We start from the raw sequence: 15,451 nt of genomic DNA, 5'->3' as shown, positions 1-15,451 counted from the left end.
CATATGGGTTAGTATTCTGTCCCAGCATAGTTACATTAACATATGGGTTAGTATTCTGTCCCAGCATAGTTACATTAACATATGGGTTAGTATTCTGTCCCAGCATAGTTATATGAACATATGGGTTAGTATTCTGTCCCAGCATAGTTACATGAACATATGGGTTAGTATTCTGTCCCAGCATAGTTACATTAACATATGGGTTAGTATTCTGTCCCAGCATAGTTACATTAACATATGGGTTAGTATTCTGTCCCAGCATAGTTACATTAACACATGGGTTAGTATTCTGTCCCAGCATAGTTACATGAACATATGGGTTAGTATTCTGTCCCAGCATAGTTACATTAACATATGATATGTTAGTATTCTGTCCCAGCATAGTTACATGAACATATGGGTTAGTATTCTGTCCCAGCATAGTTACATTAACATATGATGGGTTAGTATTCTGTCCCAGCATAGTTACATTAACATATGGGTTAGTATTCTGTCCCATGATAGTTACATTAACATATGGGTTAGTATTCTGTCCCAGCATAGTTACATTAACATATGGGTTAGTATTCTGTCCCAGCATAGTTACATGAACATATGGGTTAGTATTCTGTCCCAGCATAGTTACATTAACATATGATAGGTTAGTATTCTGTCCCAGCATAGTTACATTAACATATGGGTTAGTATTCTGTCCCAGCATAGTTACATTAACACATGGGTTAGTATTCTGTCCCAGCATAGTTACATGAACATATGGGTTAGTATTCTGTCCCAGCATAGTTACATTAACATATGATAGGTTAGTATTCTGTCCCAGCATAGTTACATTAACATATGGGTTAGTATTCTGTCCCAGCATAGTTACATTAACATATGATGGGTTAGTATTCTGTCCCAGCATAGTTACATTAACATATGGGTTAGTATTCTGTCCCAGCATAGTTACATGAACATATGGGTTAGTATTCTGTCCCAGCATAGGTACATTAACATATGATGGGTTAGTATTCTGTCCCAGCATAGTTACATGAACATATGGGTTAGTATTCTGTCCCAGCATAGTTACATGAACATATGATGGGTTAGTATTCTGTCCCAGCATAGTTACATGAACATATGGGTTAGTATTCTGTCCCAGCATAGGTACATTAACATATGATGGGTTAGTATTCTGTCCCAGCATAGTTACATTAACATATGATGGGTTAGTATTCTGTCCCAGCATAGTTACATGAACATATGGGTTAGTATTCTGTCCCAGCATAGTTACATGAACATATGGGTTAGTATTCTGTCCCAGCATAGTTACATTAACATATGGGTTAGTATTCTGTCCCAGCATAGTTACATGAACATATGGGTTAGTATTCTGTCCCAGCATAGTTACATTAACATATGATGGGTTAGTATTCTGTCCCAGCATAGTTACATTAACATATGATGGGTTAGTATTCTGTCCCAGCATAGTTACATTAACATATGATTGGTTAGTATTCTGTCCCAGCATAGTTACATGAACATATGGGTTAGTATTCTGTCCCAGCATAGTTACATGAACATATGGGTTAGTATTCTGTCCCAGCATAGTTACATGAACATATGGGTTAGTATTCTGTCCCAGCATAGTTACATTAACATATGATGGGTTAGTATTCTGTCCCAGCATAGTTACATTAACATATGATGGGTTAGTATTCTGTCCCAGCATAGTACATTAACATATGATTGGTTAGTATTCTGTCCCAGCATAGTTACATGAACATATGGGTTAGTATTCTGTCCCAGCATAGTTACATGAACATATGGGTTAGTATTCTGTCCCAGCATAGTTACATGAACATATGATGGGTTAGTATTCTGTCGCAGCATAGTTACATTAACATATGATAGGTTAGAATTCTGTCCCAGCATAGTTACATTAACATATGGGTTAGTATTCTGTCCCAGCATAGTTACATGAACATATGGGTTAGTATTCTGTCCCAGCATAGTTACATGAACATATGGGTTAGTATTCTGTCCCAGCATAGTTACATTAACATATGATATGTTAGTATTCTGTCCCAGCATAGTTACATTAACATATGGGTTAGTATTCTGTCCCAGCATAGTTACATTAACATATGGGTTAGTATTCTGTCCCAGCATAGTTACATTAACATATGGGTTAGTATTCTGTCCCAGCATAGTTACATTAACATATGGGTTAGTATTCTGTCCCAGCATAGTTATATGAACATATGGGTTAGTATTCTGTCCCAGCATAGTTACATTAACATATGGGTTAGTATTCTGTCCCAGCATAGTTATATGAACATATGGGTTAGTATTCTGTCCCAGCATAGTTATATGAACATATGGGTTAGTATTCTGTCCCAGCATAGTTACATTAACATATGGGTTAGTATTCTGTCCCAGCATAGTTACATTAACATATGGGTTAGTATTCTGTCCCAGCATAGTGACATTAACATATGGGTTAGTATTCTGTCCCAGCATAGTTACATTAACATATGGGTTAGTATTCTGTCCCAGCATAGTTATATGAACATATGGGTTAGTATTCTGTCCCAGCATAGTTATATGAACATATGGGTTAGTATTCTGTCCCAGCATAGTTACATGAACATATGATGGGTTAGTATTCTGTCCCAGCATAGTTACATTAACATATGGGTTAGTATTCTGTCCCAGCATAGTTACATTAACATATGGGTTAGTATTCTGTCCCAGCATAGTTACATTAACATATGGGTTAGTATTCTGTCCCAGCATAGTTATATGAACATATGGGTTAGTATTCTGTCCCAGCATAGTTACATGAACATATGGGTTAGTATTCTGTCCCAGCATAGTTACATTAACATATGGGTTAGTATTCTGTCCCAGCATAGTTACATTAACATATGGGTTAGTATTCTGTCCCAGCATAGTTACATTAACACATGGGTTAGTATTCTGTCCCAGCATAGTTACATGAACATATGGGTTAGTATTCTGTCCCAGCATAGTTACATTAACATATGATATGTTAGTATTCTGTCCCAGCATAGTTACATGAACATATGGGTTAGTATTCTGTCCCAGCATAGGTACATTAACATATGATGGGTTAGTATTCTGTCCCAGCATAGTTACATGAACATATGGGTTAGTATTCTGTCCCAGCATAGTTACATGAACATATGATGGGTTAGTATTCTGTCCCAGCATAGTTACATGAACATATGGGTTAGTATTCTGTCCCAGCATAGGTACATTAACATATGATGGGTTAGTATTCTGTCCCAGCATAGTTACATTAACATATGATGGGTTAGTATTCTGTCCCAGCATAGTTACATGAACATATGGGTTAGTATTCTGTCCCAGCATAGTTACATGAACATATGGGTTAGTATTCTGTCCCAGCATAGTTACATTAACATATGGGTTAGTATTCTGTCCCAGCATAGTTACATGAACATATGGGTTAGTATTCTGTCCCAGCATAGTTACATTAACATATGATGGGTTAGTATTCTGTCCCAGCATAGTTACATTAACATATGATGGGTTAGTATTCTGTCCCAGCATAGTTACATTAACATATGATTGGTTAGTATTCTGTCCCAGCATAGTTACATGAACATATGGGTTAGTATTCTGTCCCAGCATAGTTACATGAACATATGGGTTAGTATTCTGTCCCAGCATAGTTACATGAACATATGGGTTAGTATTCTGTCCCAGCATAGTTACATTAACATATGATGGGTTAGTATTCTGTCCCAGCATAGTTACATTAACATATGATGGGTTAGTATTCTGTCCCAGCATAGTTACATTAACATATGATGGGTTAGTATTCTGTCCCAGCATAGTTACATGAACATATGGGTTAGTATTCTGTCCCAGCATAGTTACATGAACATATGGGTTAGTATTCTGTCCCAGCATAGTTACATGAACATATGATGGGTTAGTATTCTGTCGCAGCATAGTTACATTAACATATGATAGGTTAGAATTCTGTCCCAGCATAGTTACATTAACATATGGGTTAGTATTCTGTCCCAGCATAGTTACATGAACATATGGGTTAGTATTCTGTCCCAGCATAGTTACATGAACATATGATGGGTTAGTATTCTGTCCCAGCATAGTTACATTAACATATGATAGGTTAGTATTCTGTCGCAGCATAGTTACATTAACATATGATAGGTTAGTATTCTGTCCCAGCATAGTTACATTAACATATGGGTTAGTATTCTGTCCCAGCATAGTTACATTAACATATGGGTTAGTATTCTGTCCCAGCATAGTTACATGAACATATGGGTTAGTATTCTCTCCCAGCATAGTTACATTAACATATGGGTTAGTATTCTGTCCCAGCATAGTTACATGAACATATGGGTTAGTATTCTGTCCCAGCATAGTTACATTAACATATGATATGTTAGTATTCTGTCCCAGCATAGTTACATTAACATATGGGTTAGTATTCTGTCCCAGCATAGTTACATTAACATATGGGTTAGTATTCTGTCCCAGCATAGTTACATTAACATATGGGTTAGTATTCTGTCCCAGCATAGTTACATTAACATATGGGTTAGTATTCTGTCCCAGCATAGTTATATGAACATATGGGTTAGTATTCTGTCCCAGCATAGTTACATGAACATATGGGTTAGTATTCTGTCCCAGCATAGTTACATGAACATATGGGTTAGTATTCTGTCCCAGCATAGTTACATGAACATATGATGGGTTAGTATTCTGTCCCAGCATAGTTACATTAACATATGATAGGTTAGTATTCTGTCGCAGCATAGTTACATTAACATATGATAGGTTAGTATTCTGTCCCAGCATAGTTACATTAACATATGGGTTAGTATTCTGTCCCAGCATAGTTACATTAACATATGGGTTAGTATTCTGTCCCAGCATAGTTACATGAACATATGGGTTAGTATTCTCTCCCAGCATAGTTACATTAACATATGGGTTAGTATTCTGTCCCAGCATAGTTACATGAACATATGGGTTAGTATTCTGTCCCAACATAGTTACATTAACATATGATATGTTAGTATTCTGTCCCAGCATAGTTACATTAACATATGGGTTAGTATTCTGTCCCAGCATAGTTACATTAACATATGGGTTAGTATTCTGTCCCAGCATAGTTACATTAACATATGGGTTAGTATTCTGTCCCAGCATAGTTACATTAACATATGGGTTAGTATTCTGTCCCAGCATAGTTATATGAACATATGGGTTAGTATTCTGTCCCAGCATAGTTACATGAACATATGGGTTAGTATTCTGTCCCAGCATAGTTACATTAACATATGGGTTAGTATTCTGTCCCAGCATAGTTACATTAACATATGGGTTAGTATTCTGTCCCAGCATAGTTATATGAACATATGGGTTTGTATTCTGTCCCAGCATAGTTATATGAACATATGGGTTAGTATTCTGTCCCAGCATAGTTACATTAACATATGGGTTAGTATTCTGTCCCAGCATAGTTACATTAACATATGGGTTAGTATTCTGTCCCAGCATAGTGACATTAACATATGGGTTAGTATTCTGTCCCAGCATAGTTACATTAACATATGGGTTAGTATTCTGTCCCAGCATAGTTACATGAACATATGATGGGTTAGTATTCTGTCGCAGCATAGTTACATTAACATATGATAGGTTAGAATTCTGTCCCAGCATAGTTACATTAACATATGGGTTAGTATTCTGTCCCAGCATAGTTACATGAACATATGGGTTAGTATTCTGTCCCAGCATAGTTACATGAACATATGATGGGTTAGTATTCTGTCCCAGCATAGTTACATTAACATATGATAGGTTAGTATTCTGTCGCAGCATAGTTACATTAACATATGATAGGTTAGTATTCTGTCCCAGCATAGTTACATTAACATATGGGTTAGTATTCTGTCCCAGCATAGTTACATTAACATATGGGTTAGTATTCTGTCCCAGCATAGTTACATTAACATATGGGTTAGTATTCTGTCCCAGCATAGTTATATGAACATATGGGTTTGTATTCTGTCCCAGCATAGTTATATGAACATATGGGTTAGTATTCTGTCCCAGCATAGTTACATTAACATATGGGTTAGTATTCTGTCCCAGCATAGTTACATTAACATATGGGTTAGTATTCTGTCCCAGCATAGTGACATTAACATATGGGTTAGTATTCTGTCCCAGCATAGTTACATTAACATATGGGTTAGTATTCTGTCCCAGCATAGTTACATGAACATATGATGGGTTAGTATTCTGTCCCAGCATAGTTACATTAACATATGATAGGTTAGAATTCTGTCCCAGCATAGTTACATGAACATATGGGTTAGTATTCTGTCCCAGCATAGTTACATGAACATATGGGTTAGTATTCTGTCCCAGCATAGTTACATGAACATATGATGGGTTAGTATTCTGTCCCAGCATAGTTACATTAACATATGATAGGTTAGTATTCTGTCCCAGCATAGTTACATTAACATATGATAGGTTAGTATTCTGTCCCAGCATAGTTACATTAACATATGGGTTAGTATTCTGTCCCAGCATAGTTACATTAACATATGGGTTAGTATTCTGTCCCAGCATAGTTACATGAACATATGGGTTAGTATTCTGTCCCAGCATAGTTACATTAACATATGATGGGTTAGTATTCTGTCCCAGCATAGTTACATGAACATATGATGGGTTAGTATTCTGTCCCAGCATAGTTACATTAACATATGATTGGTTAGTATTCTGTCCCAGCATAGTTACATGAACATATGGGTTAGTATTCTGTCCCAGCATAGTTACATGAACATATGGGTTAGTATTCTGTCCCAGCATAGTTACATGAACATATGGGTTAGTATTCTGTCCCAGCATAGTTACATTAACATATGATGGGTTAGTATTCTGTCCCAGCATAGTTACATTAACATATGATGGGTTAGTATTCTGTCCTAGCATAGTACATTAACATATGATTGGTTAGTATTCTGTCCCAGCATAGTTACATGAACATATGGGTTAGTATTCTGTCCCAGCATAGTTACATGAACATATGGGTTAGTATTCTGTCCCAGCATAGTTACATGAACATATGATGGGTTAGTATTCTGTCGCAGCATAGTTACATTAACATATGATAGGTTAGAATTCTGTCCCAGCATAGTTACATTAACATATGGGTTAGTATTCTGTCCCAGCATAGTTACATGAACATATGGGTTAGTATTCTGTCCCAGCATAGTTACATGAACATATGGGTTAGTATTCTGTCCCAGCATAGGTACATTAACATATGATGGGTTAGTATTCTGTCCCAGCATAGTTACATTAACATATGATGGGTTAGTATTCTGTCCCAGCATAGTTACATGAACATGATGGGTTAGTATTCTGTCCCAGCATAGTTACATGAACATATGGGTTAGTATTCTGTCCCAGCATAGTTACATTAACATATGGGTTAGTATTCTGTCCCAGCATAGTTACATGAACATATGGGTTAGTATTCTGTCCCAGCATAGTTACATTAACATATGATGGGTTAGTATTCTGTCCCAGCATAGTTACATTAACATATGATGGGTTAGTATTCTGTCCCAGCATAGTTACATTAACATATGATTGGTTAGTATTCTGTCCCAGCATAGTTACATGAACATATGGGTTAGTATTCTGTCCCAGCATAGTTACATGAACATATGGGTTAGTATTCTGTCCCAGCATAGTTACATGAACATATGGGTTAGTATTCTGTCCCAGCATAGTTACATTAACATATGATGGGTTAGTATTCTGTCCCAGCATAGTTACATTAACATATGATGGGTTAGTATTCTGTCCTAGCATAGTACATTAACATATGATTGGTTAGTATTCTGTCCCAGCATAGTTACATGAACATATGGGTTAGTATTCTGTCCCAGCATAGTTACATGAACATATGGGTTAGTATTCTGTCCCAGCATAGTTACATGAACATATGATGGGTTAGTATTCTGTCGCAGCATAGTTACATTAACATATGATAGGTTAGAATTCTGTCCCAGCATAGTTACATTAACATATGGGTTAGTATTCTGTCCCAGCATAGTTACATGAACATATGGGTTAGTATTCTGTCCCAGCATAGTTACATGAACATATGGGTTAGTATTCTGTCCCAGCATAGTTACATTAACATATGATATGTTAGTATTCTGTCCCAGCATAGTTACATTAACATATGGGTTAGTATTCTGTCCCAGCATAGTTACATTAACATATGGGTTAGTATTCTGTCCCAGCATAGTTACATTAACATATGGGTTAGTATTCTGTCCCAGCATAGTTACATTAACATATGGGTTAGTATTCTGTCCCAGCATAGTTATATGAACATATGGGTTAGTATTCTGTCCCAGCATAGTTACATTAACATATGGGTTAGTATTCTGTCCCAGCATAGTTATATGAACATATGGGTTAGTATTCTGTCCCAGCATAGTTATATGAACATATGGGTTAGTATTCTGTCCCAGCATAGTTACATTAACATATGGGTTAGTATTCTGTCCCAGCATAGTGACATTAACATATGGGTTAGTATTCTGTCCCAGCATAGTGACATTAACATATGGGTTAGTATTCTGTCCCAGCATAGTTATATGAACATATGGATTAGTATTCTGTCCCAGCATAGTTATATGAACATATGGGTTAGTATTCTGTCCCAGCATAGTTACATGAACATATGATGGGTTAGTATTCTGTCCCAGCATAGTTACATTAACATATGGGTTAGTATTCTGTCCCAGCATAGTTACATTAACATATGGGTTAGTATTCTGTCCCAGCATAGTTACATTAACATATGGGTTAGTATTCTGTCCCAGCATAGTTATATGAACATATGGGTTAGTATTCTGTCCCAGCATAGTTACATGAACATATGGGTTAGTATTCTGTCCCAGCATAGTTACATTAACATATGGGTTAGTATTCTGTCCCAGCATAGTTACATTAACATATGGGTTAGTATTCTGTCCCAGCATAGTTACATTAACATATGGGTTAGTATTCTGTCCCAGCATAGTTACATTAACACATGGGTTAGTATTCTGTCCCAGCATAGTTACATGAACATATGGGTTAGTATTCTGTCCCAGCATAGTTACATTAACATATGATATGTTAGTATTCTGTCCCAGCATAGTTACATGAACATATGGGTTAGTATTCTGTCCCAGCATAGGTACATTAACATATGATGGGTTAGTATTCTGTCCCAGCATAGTTACATGAACATATGGGTTAGTATTCTGTCCCAGCATAGTTACATGAACATATGATGGGTTAGTATTCTGTCCCAGCATAGTTACATGAACATATGGGTTAGTATTCTGTCCCAGCATAGGTACATTAACATATGATGGGTTAGTATTCTGTCCCAGCATAGTTACATTAACATATGATGGGTTAGTATTCTGTCCCAGCATAGTTACATGAACATATGGGTTAGTATTCTGTCCCAGCATAGTTACATGAACATATGGGTTAGTATTCTGTCCCAGCATAGTTACATTAACATATGGGTTAGTATTCTGTCCCAGCATAGTTACATGAACATATGGGTTAGTATTCTGTCCCAGCATAGTTACATTAACATATGATGGGTTAGTATTCTGTCCCAGCATAGTTACATTAACATATGATGGGTTAGTATTCTGTCCCAGCATAGTTACATTAACATATGATTGGTTAGTATTCTGTCCCAGCATAGTTACATGAACATATGGGTTAGTATTCTGTCCCAGCATAGTTACATGAACATATGGGTTAGTATTCTGTCCCAGCATAGTTACATGAACATATGGGTTAGTATTCTGTCCCAGCATAGTTACATTAACATATGATGGGTTAGTATTCTGTCCCAGCATAGTTACATTAACATATGATGGGTTAGTATTCTGTCCCAGCATAGTTACATTAACATATGATGGGTTAGTATTCTGTCCCAGCATAGTTACATGAACATATGGGTTAGTATTCTGTCCCAGCATAGTTACATGAACATATGGGTTAGTATTCTGTCCCAGCATAGTTACATGAACATATGATGGGTTAGTATTCTGTCGCAGCATAGTTACATTAACATATGATAGGTTAGAATTCTGTCCCAGCATAGTTACATTAACATATGGGTTAGTATTCTGTCCCAGCATAGTTACATGAACATATGGGTTAGTATTCTGTCCCAGCATAGTTACATGAACATATGATGGGTTAGTATTCTGTCCCAGCATAGTTACATTAACATATGATAGGTTAGTATTCTGTCGCAGCATAGTTACATTAACATATGATAGGTTAGTATTCTGTCCCAGCATAGTTACATTAACATATGGGTTAGTATTCTGTCCCAGCATAGTTACATTAACATATGGGTTAGTATTCTGTCCCAGCATAGTTACATGAACATATGGGTTAGTATTCTCTCCCAGCATAGTTACATTAACATATGGGTTAGTATTCTGTCCCAGCATAGTTACATGAACATATGGGTTAGTATTCTGTCCCAGCATAGTTACATTAACATATGATATGTTAGTATTCTGTCCCAGCATAGTTACATTAACATATGGGTTAGTATTCTGTCCCAGCATAGTTACATTAACATATGGGTTAGTATTCTGTCCCAGCATAGTTACATTAACATATGGGTTAGTATTCTGTCCCAGCATAGTTACATTAACATATGGGTTAGTATTCTGTCCCAGCATAGTTATATGAACATATGGGTTAGTATTCTGTCCCAGCATAGTTACATGAACATATGGGTTAGTATTCTGTCCCAGCATAGTTACATTAACATATGGGTTAGTATTCTGTCCCAGCATAGTTACATTAACATATGGGTTAGTATTCTGTCCCAGCATAGTTATATGAACATATGGGTTTGTATTCTGTCCCAGCATAGTTATATGAACATATGGGTTAGTATTCTGTCCCAGCATAGTTACATTAACATATGGGTTAGTATTCTGTCCCAGCATAGTTACATTAACATATGGGTTAGTATTCTGTCCCAGCATAGTGACATTAACATATGGGTTAGTATTCTGTCCCAGCATAGTTACATTAACATATGGGTTAGTATTCTGTCCCAGCATAGTTATATGAACATATGGGTTAGTATTCTGTCCCAGCATAGTTATATGAACATATGGGTTAGTATTCTGTCCCAGCATAGTTACATGAACATATGATGGGTTAGTATTCTGTCCCAGCATAGTTACATTAACATATGGGTTAGTATTCTGTCCCAGCATAGTTACATTAACATATGGGTTAGTATTCTGTCCCAGCATAGTTACATTAACATATGGGTTAGTATTCTGTCCCAGCATAGTTATATGAACATATGGGTTAGTATTCTGTCCCAGCATAGTTACATGAACATATGGGTTAGTATTCTGTCCCAGCATAGTTACATTAACATATGGGTTAGTATTCTGTCCCAGCATAGTTACATTAACATATGGGTTAGTATTCTGTCCCAGCATAGTTACATTAACACATGGGTTAGTATTCTGTCCCAGCATAGTTACATGAACATATGGGTTAGTATTCTGTCCCAGCATAGTTACATTAACATATGATATGTTAGTATTCTGTCCCAGCATAGTTACATGAACATATGGGTTAGTATTCTGTCCCAGCATAGTTACATTAACATATGATGGGTTAGTATTCTGTCCCAGCATAGTTACATTAACATATGGGTTAGTATTCTGTCCCATGATAGTTACATTAACATATGGGTTAGTATTCTGTCCCAGCATAGTTACATTAACATATGGGTTAGTATTCTGTCCCAGCATAGTTACATGAACATATGGGTTAGTATTCTGTCCCAGCATAGTTACATTAACATATGATAGGTTAGTATTCTGTCCCAGCATAGTTACATTAACATATGATAGGTTAGTATTCTGTCGCAGCATAGTTACATTAACATATGGGTTAGTATTCTGTCCCAGCATAGTTACATTAACACATGGGTTAGTATTCTGTCCCAGCATAGTTACATGAACATATGGGTTAGTATTCTGTCCCAGCATAGTTACATTAACATATGATAGGTTAGTATTCTGTCCCAGCATAGTTACATTAACATATGGGTTAGTATTCTGTCCCAGCATAGTTACATTAACATATGATGGGTTAGTATTCTGTCCCAGCATAGTTACATTAACATATGGGTTAGTATTCTGTCCCAGCATAGTTACATTAACATATGGGTTAGTATTCTGTCCCAGCATAGTTACATTAACATATGAAGCCGCTTAATGGTCTTTGAACTCTTGGTGTTTTTCCGAATCGCAGACTGCAGCTGTAGACCGGAGTGTGTTTTAATATTGTACCAGGACGTATTACTTAATCATTTATGTATTGCGGGTTGGTTTTGATTCTGTTATTAATGGATGACTGAATAAAACCTGTGGGTTCTGCCACCACACCACCACTAATAACACCCTGTATCTAACCCAACGTCTATTAAATAAAAGTCATATATAGGACTACACAACCTGTTACTTTAGCTAGTGACTGACCATACATACAGTGATCTATAGTAATCTCCCACCTCTCGCTTTCTCTCTCTCTCGGTCTGTCTGCCTCTCTCACTCTCTTTCTCTCTCTCTCTCTTTCTCTCTCTCTCTCTCTCTCTCTCTCTCTCTCTCTCTCTCTCTCTCTCTCTCTCTCTCTCTCTCTCTCTCTCGCTTTCTCTCTCTCGCTTTCTCTCTCTCTCTCTCGCTTTCTCTCTCTCTCTCGCGCTCTCTCTCTCTCTCTCTCTCTCTCAATTCAATTCAAAGGGCTTTATTGGCATGGGAAACATATGTTTACATTGCCAAACCAAATGGAAAAGACAATAAACAAAAGGGAACTAAACAAAGGAGACATTAGTAAACATTACAAAAGTTTTAAAAGAATAGACATTTCAAATGTTATATTATTGGCTATGTACAGTGTTGTAACAATATGCAAGTAGTTGAAGTATGAACGGGAAAATAAATAAACAGATAAATTGTATTTACAATGTTTGGACTCCACTGGTTGCCCTTTTCTCATGGCAACGGGCCACATCTTGCTGCTGTGATTGCCTAACAGATATGGGAGTTTACTAATGTTTGATTTGTTTTCTAATTCTTTGTGGGTCTGTGTGATCTGTGGGAAATGTGGCTCTAATGTGGTCATACATTTGGCAGGAGGTTAGGAAGTACAGCTCAGTTTCCACCTCATTTTGTGGGCAGTGGGTACATAGCCTGTCTTCACTTGAGAGCCAGGTCTGCATATGGCGGCCTTTCTCAATAGCAAGGCTATGCTCACTGAGTCTGTACATAGTCAATGATTTTCTTAATTTGGGGTCAGTCACGTTTGTCAGGTTTTCTGCCACTGTGTACTCTCTGTTTAGGGCCAGATAGCGTTCCAATTTGCTCAGTTTTTTGGTTGATTCTTTCCAGTGTGTCAAATAGTTATCTTTTTGCTTTCTCATAATTTAGTTTGGTCTGGTCTAAATATGTTTCTGTCCTGGGCTCTGTGGGGTCTGTTTGTGTTTGTGAACAGAGCCCCAGAACCAGCTGGCTGAGGGGACTCTTCTTTAGGTTAATCTCTCTGTAGGTGAGGGCTTTGTGATGTAATGTGTGGGCATCGCTTCCTTTTAGGTGGTTGTAGAATTTAACAGCTCTTTTCTGGATTTTGATAACTAGCGGGTATAGTCCTAATTCTGCTCTGCATGCATTGTTTGGGGTTTTACATTGTAGACAAAGTATATTTTTTACAGAATTCTGCATGCAGAGTCTCAATTGGGTGTTTGTCCCATTTTGTGAATTCTTGGTTGGTGAGTGGACCTTAGACCTCACAACGATAGAGGGCAGTGGGTTCGACAACTGATTGAAGTATTTTTAGCCATTGGGATGTTGAGTTTTATGTTCCTTTTGATGGCATAGAAGGCCCATTTTACCTTGTCTCTTAGATCGTTCACAGCCTTGTGGAAGTTACCTGTTGTGTCATGTGATAGGCTTTGTTTGTAGTATTAGCTGACATAAGCGGTCAGAGAGAAACAAGGAAAGAAGTTTGATTCCTTTCCTTTGGACTGAGACAGGGTCTGTTTCTCTTATTATAGCTATAGTTTCCGGGGTGGAGTAGTTGGAGATTGGCAGACCGCCGAACGCCCAGCGGACGCCATGGGTTGTTGTTACAGCAGCGAGAACGAGACCACCGAGCAGGACCCTGATGAGCGTAAGCCGCTGATCCCCCACCCGAACCCCGACAGCAAGCCCCTCAACGGCACAGAATGGAGCTCCGCCAGTGTACCCTCAGCCCGCACAGACGAACAGGCCTTACTCACATCCATCCTTACCAAGACAGCCCTGAACATCATCGATGTCTCGGCGGCAGACTCTCAAGGCATGGAGCAGCATGAGTACATGGACAAAGCTCGGCAATACAGTACAAAACTGGCCTTGTTGAGTAACAGTCTGTCTCAGAAGAAGCCCCTCCCTCTCCCTTCCCTTACCAGCCAGCCGCACCAAGTGCTCGCTAGTGATCTGTTGCCAGACTCGGATGTACAACAGGTGTCCAAGATAGCTGCCTATGCTTACAGTGCAATCTCTCAGATCAAGGTGGATGCTAAAGAAGAGCTAGTGGTTCAATTTGCCATCCCCTGATCTACCCTCTGGCCGCCATAATACTCATCCCGTCCCGTCCCGTCCCCCATGCCCACAATGCATCTATGATTACCAGTCCCTGTGCTTCCCAGCTATGCCACTAGCAACCTGCTGCTCCAGTTGAGGACTATGACAACAAGGCCTCCCCTGCTGAAAAGGTTATCCAACCTTGCCCTGCACTCCTCAGAACCACCTTTCAAAGCCACCATTCATCCTTCCTTCACCAGCCGTCAAGGAATTTTTTTACTCTCAAATGGTAGTATAACGATAATGGTGTTAGGGCAGTTTTTTTGTAATTTTAAAGTTTATTGTTTGAAGAGTGACTGAGTCTGATTTAATGAATAAACGGTTAGCTAGCTGCGCGGCATGGCTAGGCTGCTGGTGGCGTTAGCTCTGGCTGTGAGTTTCAGGAGTAGCTAGCCTCGTCTGATATGCAGCTACGGTAATATTCTAACTAACTAACTACAGCTAGGAAAAGAGGGTAATTAAGCATGTCCAAATGTAGCACAGTAACAGGACAAAAAAAGATGTCCACAGCCAGCCAACCCACTAGTCAGCATGGGGATGCTGTTGTTCTGACACTGTGTGGACCCGTCACCCAGAACACACATCCCACCCCTCATGTCTCATGTCAGTATGAAAAATGTATGCACTTACTAACTGTAAGTCGCTCTGGATAAGAGCGT

General features: G+C 38.1%; 2 protein-coding genes across 2 annotated transcripts in view; both read left to right on the top strand.

Annotated features, from left to right (window-relative positions):
- vgll4b (vestigial-like family member 4b) overlaps positions 1-15,451 on the top strand; it is a 77,126-nt gene that overhangs the window by 44,816 nt on the left and 16,859 nt on the right. The window lies entirely within an intron of this gene.
- Positions 14,232-15,431, top strand: LOC121577891 (ragulator complex protein LAMTOR1-like). The gene has a single exon (XM_041891863.2). The coding sequence runs from the start codon at positions 14,283-14,285 to the stop codon at positions 14,763-14,765; it is 483 nt and encodes a 160-aa protein (XP_041747797.2). The 5' UTR covers positions 14,232-14,282; the 3' UTR covers positions 14,766-15,431.

Source organism: Coregonus clupeaformis, chromosome 12 (genome assembly GCF_020615455.1).
Source record: "Coregonus clupeaformis isolate EN_2021a chromosome 12, ASM2061545v1, whole genome shotgun sequence".
NCBI classification, from domain to species: Eukaryota; Metazoa; Chordata; class Actinopteri; order Salmoniformes; family Salmonidae; genus Coregonus; species Coregonus clupeaformis.
This window is presented reverse-complemented; position numbering and strand designations above follow the sequence as displayed.